This window comes from Mastigoproctus giganteus, chromosome 7, assembly GCF_048544385.1.
Source record: "Mastigoproctus giganteus isolate SK-2022 chromosome 7, ASM4854438v1, whole genome shotgun sequence".
NCBI classification, from domain to species: Eukaryota; Metazoa; Arthropoda; class Arachnida; order Uropygi; family Thelyphonidae; genus Mastigoproctus; species Mastigoproctus giganteus.
The window spans coordinates 140,655,098-140,678,332 of NC_143581.1; the positions used below are offsets into that span (position 1 = coordinate 140,655,098).

Here is a 23,235-nt window from a genome sequence, read left to right on the forward strand (position 1 = left end):
AAAATAAGTCAACAAGATTTTGGAAATTATGAAAATCAAGTAGAGGTTCCTAGGGATGGCTTGTATCAGTCTGTAATATGGAACACTACTGCTTCTAATGCCTTCTTTTGGAACAGCAGGGGAAGAGCTTGGCAATGGTGGCAATAATAGGTGATGATCACTGCCAAGTCAGTTTTCTACAATTTTCCAGGACAAGTTATGAAAAAGGGAGGAAGAACAATTTTAATGTCATTTGTTAAAGCAGAGCTTGTTGAAATTAAAAATATGGTTAAAAATGCAATAATTATGGAAGTTGAAGGTTTCTTTAAGCAACGAAGACCAAAAATTCATTTGGAATGGTTAGTGTTTTCTCTTCAATGTGGGGAGGGGTATCACAGTTTAAATTAACAATGGAAAAGTTACAGAGCAATAAAAAGCACTGAAGCCTATAACAGCTACAAATTGATCTGTAATAGTGCCACAGAAAAGGTTAGACTGGCAAAGGCAGATTTTGAGAAATCGCTGGCAAAGAGTGGGGATAAGGAATTCTTCACATATAAATGCAAAGAAGAGAAGTGCAAACCAGATTGGACCCTATGCAATGGACAGGGGATAATAGTAGATATTCCAGCCAATGTTGCAGATGAACTCAACAGTTACTTTGCATCAATATTTACAGAAGAAAAACCCTTTAAGTCAAAGAGAAATTATGGGAGTGAATTTGAAAAATATGTATTAATGATATTGAAATTTTAAATGAGTATTTATTGAAAAAAATTTTCTAGCCTATAGGCCAACAAGGCTCCCAGGGGCTGATGGCACATACCCTATAATCTTAAGGAAGGTGGCAGGAAGTCAGTGCATTAAACCATTGAGGCTAATTATGAGAGCATCACTGGACTCGGGGGGGGGGGGTCATTTAGTTGGATTGGAAAAGTGCCAATGTATCTCCAATAAATAAGGGCAGTTCTAAGAGTGAAGTGGGAAATTAATGGCCAATTAGTCTAACTTCAGTAGTAGAAACAATCATGGAGACAATGATCAAGGGTGGAATTCAGGATTATTTCAATAGAAATGAATTCTGAAGGATACTCAGCATGGTTTTGTAAAGGGAAAATCATGTTTAACTAATCTGGTTAGCTATTTTGACAGGGTCACTCAAAAGCTGGACTTGGGGAATAATTTTGACATTGTTTATTTGGATTTCAGCAAAGCATTTGACTCAATCCCACTGAGCAGTTACTTTATAACTTGGAACATGTTAAAATCGCAGGGAAAAATCCTTAGATCGATAGCTGGATTGCTTCAGGGCAGGAGGCAGAGGATTGTGATAAATGGTTATTCCTCAGATTGAGTTGATGTAAGAAGTGGGGTTCCCCAAGGGTCAGTATTAGGACCACTGTTGTTTTTGATTTTCATAAATGACATCGATGAAGGATAGAGGGCTAAATTTACAGATGATGTAACAATTGATAGACTAATTAATGATTACCGCCAAGCAAAGTTTCTTCCGAGTGACCTAGATAGACTTCAGGGATGGTCCGAAAAATGCAGATATGCTTTAATCCAACAAAGTGTAAGGTATTACAACTGGGGAACAGTAACCCCATAATAACTTATACACTTCGTGGAGTTGAACTAAAGCCAGTAGTGGAGGAAAGGGACTTGGGCGTTACAATATGGTCAGACATGAAGTTCTCCGAGCATTGTAGACAGGTTGCAAGGAAGGCCCATGGTGTCCTATTGATGATTTATCAAACAATTGCTAGTAGAGATAAGAACATCATAATCCTATTATATAACACTACTGTTAGACCAGACTTTGAATACTGTGTTCAAGTATGGAAACCGCACCTAAAGAAAAACAGTTTCTTGAAAGGGTACAAAGACGGGTAACTCGCCTGGTGAGATCGGCAAAAGGGTGTCCATATGAGGAAAGACTTCGAATATGTGGGTTGCACAGCTTGGAAACTAGGAACCTTAGAGGAGACTTGATTGAGGTGTTTAAGGCTCTGAGAAGTAAAATGAACAAGGACAAAATTTTCACAATTATAAATGATTCTAGAGCTAGGGGCCATAAATTCAAATTACGGGGAGAGATGTTTAGACTGGATTGCAGGAAGTTTTATTTTAGCCAGTGAGTTATAAATTACAGGAGAAAATTACCTAAATGAGTGGTAGAGGCTAACAGTTTGGGGAAATTCAAAGGTCAGCTGAATAGTTACAGGAAGAGGGAAGCACATAGGTTGTCTATTACCTTTTCTTTTATTAATTATTTATTTTCTTTTATTAATTATTTATTTTTTTAAAGTTTTCTTCTTCTTATTATTATTTTCTCTTGTTTTTTTTGGCTGGTGCAGCATAAGCCATAGGCTTCCTTGATTAATGATCACTGCAAAGTGGCACCATGTGGCCACTGCTAATACTAACAGTTCAACTCATCAATGGCTTTGTAAGTGAGATCTGGTCAGGGTGACAGGGAGGATGTAAGGTCACTTATATCCTCTATCTGCCAACTGTAATGGATAGTCCAAGAGACTATCCATTATTATCTGTTGTGCAGGGATATTGTTTACTATTATGGCCATTTCATTCCACCTTTCCTGTATATTGTGCACTTGTTTCTGTCTGTTATATTGAATCTTCAACAAAGATCCATTTGGCTTACTCATCTTGCTCTTTTAGCTCTGAAAGGGTAACCTCCCTCCCCCAGGCAACCAGCCCACAAACATGAAGGAAAGGGCTGTAAAAAAAAAAACAAAAAAAAAAAAAAAAACTTTTTTACCTAACTCAACTGAGTAAATTACCAACTGTTTTTTTTTTAACTGGATACTCAAATGTAATTGGGTATTTTCTCTCTAACTGTTCACAGAAGGTGATGGTACAACATGGCTCTCTGTCTTCTAACTTCTTACTAATGCTGGTGCGTCCCAAGGTTCAATCCTTTCTCCCATTCTTTTACTCTTGTATTTTGATTTGATTTGATTTTTTATGGCGCATTGGCAGCTAAGACCATAATGCGCCAAGTCAAGTTTTTTTTTCCTCTTGTATATTAATAACGTTCTTACATTGACAGGGAATCCTATCCACAGTTTTGCTGATGATAGCACATTGCATTCCACCCTCCAGTTTGAGAAATCTTGCCCTGCACAAACAGCTTAAACTTCTTGAATATCCATTATCAATTCCTTAAATGCTGATTTCCAAGTAATTCTCCAGTGGGGCAAAGATAACTTAGTCGATTTCAATCCTCCTGTCATATCTTGCAAAAACGATTCTTCTGCTCCTATGCTTATCTCCAATGATGATCGGATTGCTAGACAAGACCACATCTCTCTCTCTCTCTCTCTCTCTCTCTCTCTCTCTCTGCATAAGCACATCACAAATATTGCTTCCTCCGCATTTAAAAAAACTGGTTTTACTCTCTTGCTCTCAGCGTTATTTTTATTCCAAACAACTGCTCACACTGTACAAATCTCAAATCCACCCTACCATGGAATATTGCCATATTTGCAGTGGTGCCCCCAAAACCTCTCTCAGGCTTCTAGACTCCATTTAAAAGGGGGCAGTTAAGTTAATTAATGACCCATCTCTAACAAAGTTTCTCCACTCTCTTTCTAATAGATGTTCTGTTTCTGCTGCATGCCATTTCTATAGATACTTCCATGGGCACTGTTCTTCTGAATTGGCTTCTATAATTTCCACTCTCACTCTCTCTCCCAAATCACTTCACACACATGCCGCAACAAGGCCGCATCATTTTACTGTGCAATTCAAACTCACAGAACCAACTTTTCTTCTTCCTAGTTTATTCTTTCAACTTCCATTTTCTGGAACAAACTCCATATATATTTCCTGAAAATTAGAGTCTACAAAAGTTCAAGTCTAATATTAACAAGCATCTCCTTTCATCTTCTCAACCTTCAAACCACACACTGTACTAAATACTACAGATTCTAATACCTTTCATGCTTACGGTTTCATAAAAAAAAAGAAAACCGCACATAATAAAGGCCGCAACTTTTAGAAACACTACCAGCAATCCCCCCCCCCCTACTGCTCTGGGAGCATGCTTTACTGCTTTAATTCTGCATCACCCAACTACTACTAACTACAGTAAAACTATGTAGTAGTAATGGCATGTGATGCAAGAAAGCAAGTGTATGAGCTTATGCAGCATCAGTCAAAAAAAAAAAAAAAAAAAATTCACATAACCATTCCCTCTAAATGTTTGTCCAGTTCCTCCTTAAATTTATTTAACCTATCAACTTCCACAACGACAGATGGAAGTTTGTTCCAGCAATTAACCACCTGCTGGCTAAAGGCAAATTTCCGCACATCTATTCTACATCTGTCTTTCCAGGGGCATACCAACTAAGTGGTATGCCCCTGGCCTTTTTGCAACACTTATACTGACAGGTCTAGGCTCCCTAAAAGCAAAACTAACCTCCTTAGGGCTTGCTGATGAACCAAACTGCACCTGTGGCAAGAATGAAGACTGGACACACATTCTATATGAATGTATAATTTATGACATCCCCAGAATTAAGCTAATAGCACAGATTGGCCCCTTCCCAGTGGAGAACAACACCTATTTATCATAGAAGAGGAAAACTATAAAGCCTTTACATCCTTCACACAGAAAGTATTCGAAATGCACAGAACTATCCAAAGAATGGCAATTCAGCCCCCCAGTAATTAACGAATAATCAAATCAATAGTTAAAATTGCCCATGTCTCCCAACACACCCAGACGATAACTTAAAAACTGTCAGGATAGCGGTATTCTGCATCCTTACACGACAAAACCGGACTGACCTGGGTACCCCTAGAACTACTCTGCCATGTGTAGGAACCTGGGGCCTGCACACTAAATAATTACTTATTTAGGGGAGGGAGTGTAGAGGCAACCAGGGAAGCAGATTTTCTGAAAAATATCAGTAAGCTAGTAGCAAGGGAATGCAATATAGAATGAATGAAAGATAGAATGAACAGGGTGGGCACCGAGTGAAAGAGTGAATTAGGAATTATGGAAAAAGAAAATAAATACAGTTTTGGAGAAAGAAAGAGTGACCCAGCACAAGAGAGAGAGAGTGAATGAGTGTTAAGGTGAATGGGAATGAGTGGAAGAACAAATGTAATTTGCCAAAAGAATACAAAGTTAATAATAACTTACACTACTTTATATATTCTAACAAGCATTTACTAACAACATAAACATTATCACTGCATTCTCCCCTGGCCTGCAAAAAACTTGTGGCTTGACCTGCACCACAACTGAAGAATAACAGTAAGTTGAGGTGTCCAGAGAGTGCAGTGCAGAAAGCCAGAATCAAACAAATGAAATGAATGCCAGAAGGATGAATGAATGTAACTGTGTGAGAAAAAGAACACAAACCATAAATGTTACAGTTAAGTTTCAACCCTAATTTCAATCATTTACATTCTTACTTATTTAACTATTATGCATTGGTATTAAATTTACATTACGCACTATTGCATCTCATCCCCCTGGTGTGTGAGAAAAAATATGGAGTGAGTGAAAAAAAAAAAAAAAAAAATATATATATATATATATATATATATATATTTTAAAATATAAGAAAAAAGTATAAAAATAGAATGCAAGTAGAGTGAGAATGCAGATTATGAATGAAGTAAATGTCTGTCTCTCCCACTCCCCACTGTCAGCAAACATATCCTACTGGACTCGACACAACATGCCATTTGGCAATCTGAATGGGTACTCAAACCCAGTTCCCTTTAAAACCCCATCCCCACGCGGGGGGGGGGGGTAAGCTGGTCTCTACTACTCCCCTCTCTGCCTCTCCATACTTTGCCCGGTGGGGCTCATCCCCACTGACCGCTTCAGGGCTACTCTTATCATCCTTCTATCTGTTTTCCCCCAATCTTCAGTCTCCCCACCCACTCTAACTAAAACAACTAAGTACATCCCATTAACAATACTGCCAAATTCTAATCAACGTCTAAATTCAACCACTATCTCAAAAATCTCTTTTGGCCTTTCCAAATTCTTAAGCTTAAAAAAACTTAAGCCTTAAGAAAGGCTTAAGTTTTGCAAGTTACAGTGTCTGGAGACTAGGCACCAGCAAGGTGATCTGATAGAGGTGTATAAAGCCTTGAATGGTTTGAGCATGCTCAATGCTGATGGGATTCTTCCTCTAGCTCAGAATAATCACCTGAGAGGGCATAAATTCAAATTGAGGAAAGACAGATGTAGGACAGACTTGCGGAAATTTGCCTTTAGCCAGCGGGTGGTTGGTTGGTGGAACCGACTTCCATCACTTGTTGTTGAAGTTGATAGCCTAAACAAATTTAAGGCTCAACTGGACAGGTATTTCGAGCAAACGGAGGGGTGAAATGGGAGTGGTGTTTTTTTTTTTTTTTTTTTTTTGGCTGATGCTGAATAAGCTTGCTTTCTTGCATCATATGCCTCTACTAATGCTAAACGTGGAGCGAGTCCTCCAGGGTAATCAGAATGCAGCTTGGGAAGCCTTTAAAAGTGTTGTGCATGGCTTCCTGGGAAACCGAAGAGCTGGAAACTATGTTGAGACTGTGAACAAACTTCTAGAAAAGTATCATCAATTACGTTTCAATGTGTCATTGAAAATCCATTTTCTCGACTCTCATCTGGACCTCTTCCCTGAAAACTGTGGTGCAGTGATTGACGAGCATGGTGAGGAATTCCACCAAGACATTTCAGCAAATGGAAAGAAGATATCAGGGTAGGTGGAACACTTCTATGCTGGCTGACTACCGTTAGACAGTAACAAGAGATGACCCAGAAGTGGAATACAAGCGATGAGCAAAATTGATTGTTTTAATATTACTTTTCACTCCAACCACTACCGAAATTACTATATTCTTAGACAATAGCGAAAGAACTGTATCTCAAAAACAAGAGCTAATAAAAAAATTTCTGAAGTCATTCATTTTACTCAACCCAAAATTAGTAAAGTTTGCCTATTTTAAGAAAGGAAACAAATTCAAAGAATTTTGCGTCCATTGATTATAATCAATGGATGCAAAATCTCTTCGGGGATTAATGTTATTAGTGAAGTCCCACAGGATTCAGTGTTGGGCCAACTGTTGTTTTACATATTTATCAATGATATTGATGAAGGTATATCAGGCTTAGTGTTGCAGTTTGCAGATGATGGCAGAGTTGTTAATGACAGTAATGGCAGTGTGCTACTGCAACAGGATCTAGAAAATTTGGGCAGATGGGCTGAGAAGTGGGAACTGAAGTTTAACATTGACAAATGCAAAGTACGGCATATTGGTAGAAGTAATCCCAGAGGAATGTACCAACTGTGTGGTATTGCACTTAGGGTGGTAGAAAATGAAAAAGATCTGGGAGTATCTGTAAAGTCAGATATGAAGTTTCTTGAGCAATGCAGACAGGCTGCCAGAGCAGGTCATGGTGTTTTGTCAATGATATACAGGAATTTTGCTACCAGGGAAAAGGAAGTGATTGTTCTTTTGTAGAAGCCAATGGTCAGGCCACACCTTGAGTATTGCATACAAGTCTGGAGGCCTCATTTTAGGAAGGATGTAGATTTGCTTGAACTTGTACAGAGAAGGGCAACAAGATTGGTGATGGGGAACGAAAGGATCCTCTTACAAAGAGAGGCTTAAGTTCAGCAAATTGCAGTGGCTGGAGACTAGGCACCTATGCAGTGATCTGACTGAGGTGTATAAGGCCTTGAATGGGTTGAGCACACTGAATTCTGATGGGTTCCTTCCACTTGTTCAGATTACGAACCTAGGGGGGCATAAATTCAAATTAAGAAAAGACAGATGTAAAATAGATGTGCGGAAATTTGCCTTTAGCCAGCGGGTGGTTAATTGCTGGAACAAACTTCCATCTGTCGTTGTGGAAGTTGCTAGGTTAAATAAATTTAAGGAGAAACTGGACAGGCATTTGGAGGGAATGGTGTGATTTTTTTTTTTTTGGCTGATGCTGCATAAGCTCATACACTTGCTTTCTTGCGCCACATGCCACTACTACTACTACATTGGTTTTGTCATGTAATCACCTGATGCATGACTACAAAACAGTAGAGTAATTCTGTCTTTAGAAACTTTGAATCCAGGAGCTGTCTTTTCATTTTTCGATATATGTGCATTTTGGCATTTTTTTCCAGTTTAACCCAAATTTTTTTCCAGTTTAACTCCATTGAATACCTGGTCTGCACTATATCCACCTTCTTCAATGATTTTTAAAAGTTCTTCTGGGAATTTTCGGGCAGCATCTACATCTGCTAATGCTGATTCTCCTTGGAGCTGAAGATTACGCAAAGAAAATCGCTTTTTAAAATTTTCAAACCAGCCCCTACTGGCACAAAATTCATGCCGAGACTTTCTTCTGAAAAATCTTGTTCAAGTTCTTTTAAATATTGATACATTTTTGAGGGCTTTCTGTTTAATAAGGTTTCCACTCAAAGGCATTTTATTGTGAGTGCAATCTTCAATCCAAACCATTAGAGATTTCTCCATTTTATTTTCATTAAAATATCGCATACACGAGCAACACGCTTTGCACTTATCGTTGACCCAGCAGTAACACTATCTCTGATTTTCTGCTCGTTTTGTTTTTGATTGTACGAATTGTTGATTCATTTATATTCAAAGTCCTTGCAACAACTTGTTTTTCTCCATTTTTCAACCGATCCAAGATTTTAATTTTTTTCTTTGAGAGAAATGAATTTTCTTTTCAATGTTGGATTTTTTTCCTTCTTTTGCAGTTTTGGTGGCCATTACTATAAAAAATAAATTTATTTGCCAAGGGGTATTCTCCGAATAAATTCACTATTTATAAGTACTTGCGCAACAATTAACTCTTTATAAGGTAAAAAATTGGCACTACACAAAAAAATTATTTGTTATTATTATTACTATTATTAGCCATATGGTGCAAGGAAGCCTGAGGCTCATGTTGCAATAGCCAAAAAAAAAAAAAAAAAAAAATCCCATGTTACCCTGAGAAATAGGGAGGGAGGGGGGAGGGGGAGAGAGAGAGAAAATTAGAAGGGAATCACCAAGAAAGAGAAGAATGATGATATCCAGCTCAGAACCCTAGGTTTGCCAAGCCCATACTCACCAGATGTGAGCCCCTGAGGCAATATGTATGTATGTACTTGCGTGTTTCCCCTTATATAAATTCAGTTTTGGAAACTACACCCGTTATATGAGCAGACACAAATTTAATGAACATAAAGATTGATTTTTAAGTCACGTGGTAAAAGTGTGTGAAAAGAAGCAATACAACAATTTGTAGATCACGTTATATAGAAACCACAACCATGTCATACAAGGGTAGCCACAATTTATAAACAGCATTGTATAGGTATCACGTTATACGAGGGTTACTTGTATTTGGAACGAAGGGAGGGGTTAAATGGGAGTGGTTTTTTTTTTTTTTTTTTTTGGCTGATGCTGCATAAGCTTGCTTTCTTACATCGTATGCCTCTACTAATGCTAATATATTTGCATGTTATAACAATTAAGTCAAATATACAGTTTTCATTATATTAATTAAAATATAATTTCGCATCCTCATTTTTTAAAATCAAAGAATAATTAAATAAGGATACAAAAGATGTCTGTTTTCAATTAATATAGCAGACAAATATAGCTTTATATAACTAGACAGCATTAATCAGAGCAGTAATATTCAATACGTTCTAGGTTGATATTAATATTTGTAAAATAATAAGAGGAGTTTACCTCAATATAGTACGTAGAACACTTCCGTATGATACTCTCCAGAAATTAAAACGAAAAAGTCAAACTTACATTCGAGTAAAAAATAAATAATTAAAAACCAATTTAACACAATTCAAATAAATTTAACACAAAAAGAATCTATATTGAGGTAAACTCCTCTTATTATTTTAAAAATATAAATATCAGCGTAGAACGTATTACAGCTCTGATTCATACTATCTAATTCATTTTTTAAAAACTCTTATTGACTATTTCATTCACTTCCTGTCTCTCCAGGTGTAACCTATTGATACACACAATTATGGGAGATTTTTTGAATGGCTTGGTGAAAAATTACATTAAATCAACGCTAAGATATTCGGCCCAAAGTTACCATATTTCTTTTCTAAAATATTGCCTTCAAAACAACATCATTCCGAAGTTTGCCAGGGTTAATTTAAATCAAAAAATTTCAGGCATAAAACAACTAACACTGACCACATCGCGTAATATTGTTAAGCTTGCCTTAAAATCTCGATATTCGAATAAACAAAAATACCTTTCCCAGGTTAGGAAACTTCGCGATAAATTAAAAAATTATCTACATCCTAATGACTGGTCTGTATTGAAGACCTCCATAGATTTGCAACGGGAAGCACAGGTCTCAGAAATAAAAAAAAAAGACACGTTAATAAATTGCAAAAATTATCGGACAGGTCAAGACACCTTCATGCGAATTCTAACACAATGTCGCAGGCTTGCAACCAAGTACATACGAGTTGGGGGACAACCCCCCACAGACACACAATGTACTACCACAGAATATGTCAGCTAGTTCATGAACACCCCCCGCCACTCAGTATTCAATGAACCGACATATCAACAGGTTACAAATCTTTCCTCGTGTACGTTATTGCAGGACCAGATTTCACTTTTATCCAACGGATTAAATTATAATTTACCACCTCGAAAACTACCTAAAAAACAATGTGTAATTGATACTGAATTTGGACTTCGTAATGTTCCACAAAAAGATTTACTTATTCAACAAGTTAACCAAGTAGTGAATAACATAAAAGAAACGAGACTTCCTAAATTGAATACACATGACAGTTCAGCTTTACAAGAACTTCGGGGAAATAAGGATATTATTATACAGAGGGCAGATAAAGGAGATACAGTGGTAATACTAGATAAACCTGATTATATTAATAAGTTAGATTCAGTTGTTTCAGATACCTCCGCTTATCTTGAAGTAGACCCGGCACTGTTTACCAATTTGGTCAATCAATACAATGAAACATTAACCACATATCGAAAAAACTACATTACTATGGCCCAGTTAAAGGAATTGAAGGCCAGAACATACAATATTCCTGCACTTTTTGGTCAGGTAAAATTACATGACTGGATTTCCTATTCGACCTATTGTTTCCTATAGGAATTCAGCATTTTCATCCTCAGCCACACATGTATATAGCATTATAAAACCCTTTAGACATGTAATACAATTTGGGATTAAGAACTACGATACATTATTTAATAATCTTAGACTGTACACTTGGCAACAATGACAATTTATTCTCACTAGATGTTACCTTGTTATATACGAATGTAAACGTTGAATACACATTAGATATTATTTGGGATATGTTAAATAAAAGCTCGATACCGATTAATTATATGAAGCTACCTATTAAAGAAAATTTTCACTTAAACTGTTAGTTGAGGCCAACTATATCACCTTTCGAGACAAGGTGTACAAACAAATTTTTGGATTACCAATGGCTTTGAGCCTGAGCGGCTTAATGTCAGAGTTCTATCTCTCAACGAGTGAGCATGTATATTTGACACCTTTTTGACCCCATATCACATACTATGGGAGGTATTTAGACGATGTTCTAGTTATTACTGATAGTAGTACTATCCAAGACATTTTACATTCGTTTAATAATATTCATTCTAGACTCAAATTTACACTGGAAAGGGAGGATACGGATACAAAGTCATTAAACTTTATAAATTTCACGCTTACTCGGAACGCAAATAAAATCCAATTTAACATCTATCGAAAACCTACAAACACTGGTATGCTTCTACATTATAATAGCTATCACCCGTTCACCTACAAAAGATCGATTATCTTTAATCAATTTATAAATGCCTATAAATATTCAACGACGGAATCTGCTTTGGGTTCAGAAATATAAATATTAACTAGCAGGTTCTTAAACAGGGGTTATCCCCTTGCCACAATAAACCGAATTAGGGTACAGGCTAAGGATAGGATACAAAATACTACACCAACCAACAATAGTAAGCCGACCGGACTAGCCGGTGGGTAAAGTGCCTGCCTAGCAACCCAAAGGTCACGGGTTCGAATCCCGCCTCGGGCTTGGATTAGAGTACTGCAAAAACCTTGGGAGGTGTATTATGGTGCCACAGAAGTCGATGCGCCAACAAATTTAAAAAAAAAAAAAAAAAAAAAACAATAGTAATATCAAAAAATACTTTATTTCTGTCCCACATGTTGAATAGTGGCACAAACAGCTTAATAGATTCTTTAAAGATACCGAATTTAAAATTGTGGCCAGGCCAATACGGAAATTACACACTATACTGAACAATCACTCAGTTCTTTCTGCATTCGCAACACAAATTAATGATCTGGTATACAACATTTCTTGCGGTGATTGCAACTCATCTTACCAAGGTTCAACGCGATGGTCATTCCCTGACCTTTCTGCATCCTCCGTATTTGGTGGTGACAGTCTCGAACCCCGGTCTAATCAAGAAGTGTGTGCTACACACTGCTGCTCCTTCCCACCTGACTACGGAGGCACCACTCTGAATATTCGTGTAAATCAACATGAAGCCTCAGTTCGTGCTTCTCATTCAGCAGTGTCAGAATTAGCCTTTCATGCCATTAACGAAAAACATACTTTTTTTATTTAACGAGTCCAAAATACTTAATGTTCAACGTAATTATACAACTATTAATTGCAGAAACCGTAGAAATTACATTACACGAGAATTCTGTTAATGTTCGGAGGCCATATTTGATCTCTGATGTGTGGACCTTTACGCACATGCATAAAGACAAATAACCACTATTTAAGTTTCAGGTTCAACCCCATTCGGTAATTTTCATTCCTGTGATCACAACATATGGTCGAAAAGCGTTGTTAGCTTCAGGAAGGAAAATCATTTTGAATATTTTTGTTAGATTCTTTTTAATTTTTAATTGTCTTAAATTGATTTTTAATTACTTATTTTTTTACTCTAAGTTTTCGATTTTTTTCGTTTTAATTTCTGGAGAGTATCATACGGAAGTGTTCTACGTACTATATTGAGGTAAACTCCTCTTATTATTTTACAAAATTTTATATAACAAAATGATAGAGCTTGCTGCATTATACTTCCACCTGCAGTAGTAAAATAAGAAAATAAGTTTTAAATATTAAGGGTTTTTTTTTTTTTTTTTTTTTTACAGTTATGAAAATAATCTTCCATTTAACACACCTGCCAATATTTTTGACGTGCCACTTAAAACCTATTTGCCATCCCTGGCACAGGATCAAGAAATGCAGAGAAATTTGTTTCATATCAAAATTATAACAATTCATACTATCAAACAACTAATAATAACTATTCATCATACAGATTTTTTCCATATATTCCTTATATACAAAATATGGAGGTCTCACAATATTTCACTCTATTTTTCATGTGAAAAAAATCCAATGATCCTGATGGCATACATCTGACTTTTGAAAAAAGGAGCATATTTTAAAGTCCACATCAAATTAGAAATTTAATTTCATCAACAACATACACCATTTATATTAAAATACAGTCACAGAATTATTTACCAGGACAGTGTGCTTTCAAAAACTGCTTAACTAGGATTTTTTTGGATTCTGAATTGTCTCTTTAATGTCAGCTGATTATGAATGCTTCAAGAAAGATACTATTAAAGACCATCCTCCTCAGAAATGTTGAATTTTACAAAATTAAATTCAATGCAGATTGATGGAGAATCAGTCCTTTAGACCCCTTCTCCATCTTGCCATTACAATAGTCCTTCCTGACATTTTCTTATTACAAAAGTAATAGTAAAATGTAATTTTTAAAAGTTCTGTGAATTTATTCTTATTTAACTATATTTAATGAACATGGCCATAATAAACTCCAGAGAACAGTTTGCTGTTATTGTTCAGTTAGCCATTAAAAAAATATCCTGCAGGTTTTTCATTTCAAATGAAATGCATACAGTACAGGCCAAGGATGATAAATAAATAAATATATAGTATGCCAACTTAGAAAGCAGTAAAGATTAATAAAAGAACTTAAAACTAACATTGAAGATTTATTTTCAAGCAAATAAATGCATAGTATGACAACCCCTTAACTCACACTGCCGATAGTCTAGAAATAAGTCCAAACACAGCTTCCTTGTCAATCACAGTTGTAAGAGTCCAGTGAAGGACGAGTACAAAGAAAATGTCATGAATGGTCAAAACTGGTTGATGGATGACAAACTGATCATTACATTTCAACATTTGTCATTCATTGATGCGTTACATTTATGACAGTGTCTCTGTACTCATCTCTCAAGGCACCTCCGTAGCCATGTGGGCAGGAGCAGCAGTGCGTAGCACATGCTTCTTGATTAGACCGGGGTTCGAGCCTGTGCCCACCAAATACGGAGGATGCAGAAAGGTCAGGGAATGACCATCGCATATCCTGGAGCAATATGGCCTTAGTTGCTATGCTCCTAAAAACCAAATAATAACAACATAACTCATCTCTCACTGGTCTCTTACAACTGTGACTGATAAGGAAGGTGCATTTACTAATTAATTCATAAATGAAGAGATGTTTTGGCTCTTATTTCTAGACTATCGTCAATGCGAGTCAGAGGGATTGCCATCCTGCATATTTATTTTCTTTGAAAATAACTGAGAGAGTGTATCATCCCTGGGCCATACTGCACGCATTAAAAATGTGTGCACAAAATGAAAAACACAGAATAAAAGTTTTTCTTTATGGCAAACCATTCTTGGGTTTAATACCTATATTATACTATAATTTAATTTTAGCCTTTATTCAAATCTCTCTCTCCCTCCTGTAATATAAGAATGAAATATCTAAAATAACTAAATTCTCACCTGAGTTTCACAAGCTGCAACTACATTGTGCAATAAGAATACAGCTTCTTCAACAGATTCTCCACATGTCAGAATTCCTCGATTTCTCAACACTAAAATCTATAAAAATAGATTTCATAACTTTATATTATTTTTCAAAACCAGTACTATAAAAAGAAGTATTATTACTTTATTTACCACTGAAGAAACAACCTTTAATTTATTTATTGCTTAGAATACTTCAAGAATGCAGTAATGGTATGGACTATTTCTGAGCAACATTTTCTTCAGCAGATAAAAAAATATGCTGCCTTCACATCATTCATTCAATTTTCATCCCTTTCATTCTGTTATTTTCAAAATGTTAAGATATTAGCCATTCTGAACATTTCCTAACTTTTCGCAAAACTCATTACCCCAAATAATCAAAAGATCAAGCTCCTGTAATGCTTCAAGAACAAATGCCCTAACATTGCCAGGTTATAAACATACCAAGCAGCTTGGACATACTTGTCTGCTAAGGGTTCTCAGGAACAACCTATCACAGCTGATAGCTCAGCTCAGTAATAAACTAAAGCATACCTAGGAAAATCCTCAAACATCCTAAATGTTACATTCCTCTGCATCTGAGTTATATGTAAAATTCTACCATGCTGGTATATTTTTATGTACTAATGTACAGAGAAATATAAAATCAAAACAGTTACAAGTTATATGGAAATTATCTTGGCACCCAAAGTTTGAAAAAAAAAAAAAACAGCAACATGTGATGTGATCTGTTAGAAGGTTAAAAGAGTACATTAATCCACCTAGATCCACTACACAGTAATTAATTGATTGAAAATATTAATAACATTAAGTCCACAAAATGAACATGCACTTGGGTAAGCTCAAATTGGCAATATTTTTATATACTACTTCCAAAGCATTTTTGGTTGGTACTGGCTGTGGTCCTAAGGCAGCATTCATAGCTGGTATACAAAAAATGTATGACCCAGTGTTAACTGAGTGTGCTATTATATCAATTGCTATAAATACAATTAAGTTTCATACTCCACTTGACCATATAAAGAGCAACTTGATTTTTTAAAATTTTAGCTAATCTGTTTCCTTGTTAATTTGACATTGTTTTATTATTTTCATTATAGGGTTCTGAACATCCAATCATTTTTGCTATTTATATTTTAATGCTTAACCCCTTTGGTGGCAACTTAAAATTCATTTTTTTTTTTTTTTTTTTTTGTAGTGTTTCTGAAAATGCAAAAATTGTTTTATTTTTAATTAAAGAAAATATTTTTTATATTTTACATATAAATAATGTAATAATGAATTTAAAAAACAAATGCAATGATTTTGTGTGCTATCATCAGCAATAATAAGAACCACTTTAAATACAGCCCAGAAATGTCTCCAGACATATCACCAAAGGGGTTGAGTCCACATTTCTATGCAGTGCAAAAGATTCCAGTTATCACCTAACAGCAATGGTACTCATGTGGTAAATTACCATACCACCAAATCCACCACTATAAGGAACTCAATGGCTGGTTTGTTATGTTTGCTCAATGTCACACTAGGCCAGATGGCAACTTGGGGGGGGGGGGGGGACAAATTTTTAATTTCTGCCACTAAAATAATCACTTTTATATGCTGAAATGCAGCTTAACCACTGTCTCTTCAAAGACTATTATATTAGTTTATAAAAAGTGACAATAAACAAGTGGAAATATTCAATTTACAGAATATATTATATATATAAAAAAGTGGCTAGGAAAAAAGTTTCAAAGATCCTCTTTGAAATTCGTCATAAAGACACTAAACATATTGAAATAAATGAAAATGACAGATAAAGTGCAGGAAGGTCCACACAGAACAAGTTCTAAGTACAGTAATACCCCGAAGTTACGCGATAGGTGGGTCCGACGAAAATCGCGTAAGTCGAATTCGCGTAAGTCGGGGTACAACTTTGCATATAAATAGGTATAAATTTTGCTTAATTGGGACCAGGGACTAACAAAAACACTAGTTTAGAAGAAAAATATTAATAAAATTGCAGTTCTTTATACAGTTTAATACAAAATATGTATTAAAAAAAACAAATGACTTACGTTAAAAAGTTATTTCGATGTCGATGGCTTCATAAAATCTAACAAATTCGTCTGACGCGCCTTCATTTTTTCACGCAGAATTTCTTCGTAGCAAGCTAATAATTTTTTTATTCCTTGCTTTGTAGCTATAACGCGTTCTTCGTTGGAGTCTATGTTTTCTAAAATTTTTAAGGCCTTTACAATTGAGCCCTTTACAATTTTCAACCTGTCGAGTTTGTAATTGTCATGTGCTTTTCGCCGTTGCTTCATTTAGGTCTGTAGCACGTGCAATATCACATGGTCTTTCATTTCGCTCAAAGCGTTTTACAATTTCATATTTTTTCTCTATAGACAGAGGCGGACTGGCCATAAGCCTTACCGGGGCCAGTGTGACTTTGGCCATAAACCATAGTATGAGGCCACTATAAATTTTCCCGGGTAAGAATTTTTGACCCAGTCCGCCTCTGTTTATCGATAATTGCTTTTCTTTTTCTCTCTGAATCTGCAGTGTCTTCACCAGGACGCTTCCTTTTCACACCTTTTAATTAAGTATTTTATTCATTTTTAGGGAATAAAGCGCAATTACAAAACGAGGAGGCACGCTTGATACACATAAACAAAGCTGCCCGCATGTAGCAACTGAATAAACAACACCATAAAGGCAGAGATACACTATTAACACCACACATTTCTAGGGGTTACTCCCATAAAACAATAAAAATCCAGTTGCGTTTCTGCTAGTGAAATCTGTTATAAACTGGTAGTAAACTCGATCTAATTGCATTTGCGATTATACCGATAGCTGGAATTGTGTTGGTTTTTACGTTATTATGGTGAAATGTGTTTTTCCCTTCACTGATATAAAAAACATAAAAGCAGCAAAGTTGAATTTTGTTCAACTTTCGCTCTCATTCTACGCCGTTGCACCGTATATCGATAACATATGAAAAACGACCTTGAAGATAGTGGGCGGCAGCGTTGCCAAACGAAAAAATCAAGAACCGCGTAACTCCGAGTTCGCGTAAGTCGGGGTATTACTGTATCTCAATGGTGAACACAAAGCACCCTTCATTGTTGAAATTCCTTCTGGGCGGGCAGAGGTATGCTGCAAACAGCTAATCTTTTAATTCTATGTAAAATGTACCAAATACAGTAAACCCAGGCTGTTCGCGGTATCTGTATTCGCAGTTTCGCGATTGCTGATTTAATATAAAATGAAACATAAAAAAATCTGAATTTTAAAGCGCCGTGAATACTTTCCCCCATAAAAAAACATGGGCGTGGTTAAAATTATCTTTCCCAGTCAAAACAGTGCTCAGTTGGGGGGGGTGACAAAATCGCGAGTGTGGATGTTTCTCGCTAATCCTTGTTCAGTATGTGTTATGTGCTTGTCATGGAAGGTTTTTCATTTGCTTTTAATTTATATGCTTATAAAATGAATAAATTTATCAATTTATAAATTGATATGCTTACAAAAATGATAAATCTACCATTTTGCAGTGTAAAACAGACTTTTTCGAGTGTGTTAACAGAAGAAAGTGACTTTATTGTGGACAAGTTCTTTCTAACACGTACAAAAATATGGCTAAGAATAACAAGGGAAATGTGAAAATATCAAAGAAGGTGATGACATTAGCGAATAGAATTGAGTTATCAGACAAAATTTCTAATGGTGATAGTGTCTCTTCAGTGGCAAAACATAAAATCAATGAGTCAACAGTACGATCAATCAAAAAATCGGAAGAAAAAATCCGCCGTAGTGTCTGTGAAAATGCGCAAATTGCTTCAAAAATTTGCTCTGTAACTCTGATGTTAAATTAGAAAAAATGGAAAAAGCTTTAAATCTGTGGATAGAAGACCGAACTCAAAATAAAATTCTGTTAAGTTCACTCATCATTCGTGAAAAGGCAAAACTCCTTTATCAACACTTTAGCAAAAGTGGTAATAGCACTGGCGGGATAAGGTTTTTTGCTAGCAAAGGCGCTGGTTTGAAATTTCTAATAAATATTACATTTACTATTAAATTGTTTCTTATTTTCATTTCGATGCCATATGCTTGCATTTCACTATGTACTGTCTATGTTTGAAATTTCTAATAAATATTACATTTAATATTAAATTGTTTCTTATTTTCATTTCGATGCCATATGCTTGCATTTCACTATGTACTGTCTATGTACATAGTCATATTATGAAGGTACATATAATACATACATAGACAAAATTTTAGACTAGTTTTTCTTTTATATTTCATACTTTGGAATGGAACCCCTTTATTATTATGGGAGTCATAACTCAGTATTCGCGTTTTTGGTATCCATGACATTTCTCAGAAATGTAATCCCCGCGAATAGCGGGGTTTACTGTATATAGGCTAAGCTGTAAATTATAAATGTATATTTCAACTGAAGTAAATTTCTCGATACCTCTTTTAACCAAAGATAAACTCTTCAAGGTTTTTTGGGAACCAGTTTGTCTTATCTAGATTACTAGGATATAGACTGTAATAATGCTGAATATGGTTTTTTTTTTTTTTTTTTAACCTTGCTGTTATGGACAGTATGGTGGGATTACTTTATCAGCATTCAAAATGCTCAGAATGATGATAGTTGATGGCCTGCTCCATGGGATAGGGATGATAACAAGTGAGGTGATTATTCTGCACCTCACTGGATTAAGAGGCTCATCACTCAACAGAAACTACACAAACAACCCAACTATACATTATACAGTCATACTCATCATTACACTGATTGGCTTTGCTGTATACAGTATCAACACATACACACAGTGATATTGCCATAATTTGGCTCATTACCATCTTCACCTAACCAGGTAAAAAAAAAAAAAACAGAGATATTTCAAATCATATGTAACAATCAACTGTAGCTTAGAGCGAGTGGGTGATGCATCCCTTTGTTCCAAATAGGAACAATCAGTTTTTACAATACAACCTTGAAAGATTTTTTTTTTTTTTTTTTTCAGTTTTAAATTATTAAAACAGAAATAACTCATACATAAACCAAACAGCTATTTTATATTTAATAATTAAAGCAACCACTTCTGATTATCATAGAACCTCACATTCAAAAAATTCTAAAAAGGCATAAATTAAGATTTATTTTTTTACTAGTCTGCACAACTCTAAGCACTGTAAAAACAAAATCTTATTCATAAAACAACTATTTCCTTCTAAATTCGTGACCTGATCAGTTTTGGGTTATCACAGAACTCCATTCTTAAATTATCAAATGACCTCAAAATGAGATTTGTTACTGGAATTGTTTCTTCTAGTCAATACAACCATGCACCACAAAATTAAAGCAAAACACTATTTTAACTGACTATATGAGGTTAAGGCCTGTCCACTAAATCCAATTGTCCATTAAACTCAAAAGAAATACAGTAACTAAAGTTGCTAGAATGACTAAAAATGAATAGCAAGTGCTTAAAAAATGGTACTCACCTTGTATAAATCTGCAATAAATTTATTGGTAGATGGTGGCTAAATTTAGGTTGGAAGGTGCATTAAAAAGAGCTAAAGCGGAGAATGGGGTGAAAATATTTTAAACAGATTTTAAAATGAGCGCAAGGAAATAGAAGGGCAGATCTCCAATCCTTGGTTATCGTAAAGAGGTTAAAGGATGCAAGTGATAAAAAGAAGACCGGTGATGCCAATAGTCGTTACGAGGGACTTTCGTTGAATAAAACGTCATCAGTTGGCAAATGGGAGAGAAGTGAGCATGTTGTATTTAAAGTTTATCTATACTCTCGTGATGCTCTTTTTGACGAGTGGGAACTTTAGCCGCGAGAGGTTGAAGGGAAGTTTAGCATTAATAATATTGAGATCGGAATGGTATCGGTATCATTCAATGGTAAGGGCTTCATACCGAAGAATTCTGTAGCTTGATCTAAGTTTAATAATGGTGATGGCAGAGTCAACAAGGAGGGTGTGGTTGTGGGTTTGAGTGTGGATTGTTAACTCAGTGCAGGATTGACTTGTCCTGAAACTGTTGAAATGGTAGTATGCACGGGTATTGGAAGTTGTGGAGGAACCGAATTTGGTGGTAGTGCTGCTGATGTAACAGGTGTAGCAGTTTGGTTGGCACTTTATGAGATATATTATATTATTGAGATCGTTGGTGGGATATTTGTGTGTATCTTTATAACAATTAAATAGGGAACCTAGTTTATTGTAAGAGGAAAAAGTGAGGGAGATATCAGTATCTTTGAACATACGCTGGAATTGTGCTGCGAGTGTTTGTCTTGTTACTGTGTCTGGTGGGGTTATTAATACTGTTTTTAACGGTGGATACTATATGTTGGATGAGTTGAGAGGGGGTAGCTTCTGGCTATGAAGCCATCAGTAAGGTATTGAAGTTCATTGTGTAGATAGTTTTGTGAGGGGCTGAATTTGATAGCGTTGTAGATTTGGTTGTGTAGGACAGCTTTTTTGGTACTAAGGGGATGATGGGAAGTGAAATGTAGATATTTACCGGTGTGTGTGTGTGTGTGTTTTTCCTAAAAATCTTTGTATTTAAATTTATGCCTGTTGTATAAACAGTAAGATTATGAAAATTAATCTGGTTGTTCGTTCCGATTTCAAGGGTAAGGTTTAGCCTATCATGTATTGTATTGAACTTTAAAAAGAGATTGTCTATGGTTGATCTGTTGCCTATTATTAGGATATTGTCGGCATAGCGTATGTATAATTTAATTTCAGAAAGGAAAGGTTGTAAAATTTGATTTTCAATAGTGGCGAGATAAATTTCACAAAGGGGGACAGAAATGCCTAAACCCATTGGTAAGCCGAATGTTTGTCGATAAATTTTATTATTAAATCTAAACTATCTAGCGTCTAGTAAAAGAGTGGTGAGTTCAAGGATGTGGTCAACTGAAAGAGAGGTACATTTCGTTAAAGTGTCATCAGCTGTTAGAAGTACACGTAATGCTTGTAGAGTGAAAGGAATTGAACATTAATGTATAGGGATATGACGTCAAAAGAAGATAATACGTCTCTGTCGGATATAGTGGTGTTACTGATTTTTTGGAAGGCTTGGTTGGTATTACTGATTCTGAATGTAGAGAATCGAGTGAGTAGGGATATAATTTTGACAAGGAAGGTGGATAAATTAGCAAAAGCTGATCTACTAAAAGAAACGATAGGTCTTAGTGCGTGGCCAGGTTTGTGTAACTTGGTTATTCCGAACATGTGGGGCAGAATGTTGTTGCAAATACCTATCTGTTGTAATGTAAAGAGGTTGATTTCTTTGTTGTCTGAGTTTTCTAAGAATTGTGTCAAGTTTATTTTTGAGTTTTGTAATGTTGTGGTTGCTGTCATTGGTCAGCTAAAATTAATTCCATTTTTTCTGTGTAGGTGTTCTTGTCCAGGATAACGATCCTGTCTCCTTTGTCAGCTTTTTGGATGATGATATTTGGGGTTTTGCTTAGTCTTTGTAAATCCGAGAGTTGTTGTTTTTTATGTTAGGGAGAGATGCGAGTTTAGAATTTATTATCCTGTTAGACTGGTGTATAAGACACCACTTATCGGGATGTTGGTCAAGCTTGGACTGGAGTTCAATTATGCAATCTTTTATTGGATAGTGTTGTTCTTTAATGGCAAAATTGGAACCAAATTCTAGACAGGAGAGTTCGAAAGGGGTGAAGGATTTTGAAGAAAGGTTGATGGTGGAGATTGGGGGGGGGGTTGGATGTGAGTGTGTTCTATTTTTTGGTGTGTTTTTGTGCTATATGTTGGATGGTGGCATTGATATGTATATTGTTGTGGTTAATATATTCAATCCATGCGTGCGGTGGCATGTCTCTTTTGAGAAAGAATCATAGTTGGTCCATCGCAATCATATCATACGTTCTTCACGTATGATCGCGATGGACGTGCAGTGTATGATATGTGGATATTTTTACAGTTATTTTTGGGAAAAATGCGGCCAAATTTGGGAATAACGTTGTGGTATAAGCATTTTTGTAGGAAAGCTATGTGTAATTTGTTTGAGCTGCACTGGGAAATAAACATTAGATGAGGTAATACTGTATTTTACCAACAGTTACAAACGAACAATATGGAGTAAAAGAGGAAATTTTTCTGTGTTACAGTGGAAACTGACCAAAGTTTATTCAGCCTGAACAGTTCTTGAATATGTCAGATATCAGAAGAGCTCATCTGAACCTCCAGTGAAGATATTATTATTATTATCATCATCATTAGCCATACGGTGCAAGTAAGCCTGAGGCTTATGCTGCACCATCCAAAAAATATATATATTTTCTGA

The 23,235-nt window shown here is 35.7% G+C and overlaps 1 protein-coding gene across 4 annotated transcripts in view; it reads right to left on the reverse strand.

Moving 5' to 3' along the window:
• LOC150083232 (protein hu-li tai shao-like) overlaps positions 1–23,235 on the reverse strand; it is a 346,406-nt gene that overhangs the window by 171,758 nt on the left and 151,413 nt on the right. For all 4 annotated transcript variants that reach the window (XM_090377923.1, XM_090377924.1, XM_090377922.1 and 1 more), the window contains exon 6: positions 14,880–14,978. In XM_090377923.1, the coding sequence (XP_090234049.1) occupies positions 14,880–14,978 (99 nt within the window). The remainder of the gene's footprint in view (positions 1–14,879; positions 14,979–23,235) is intronic.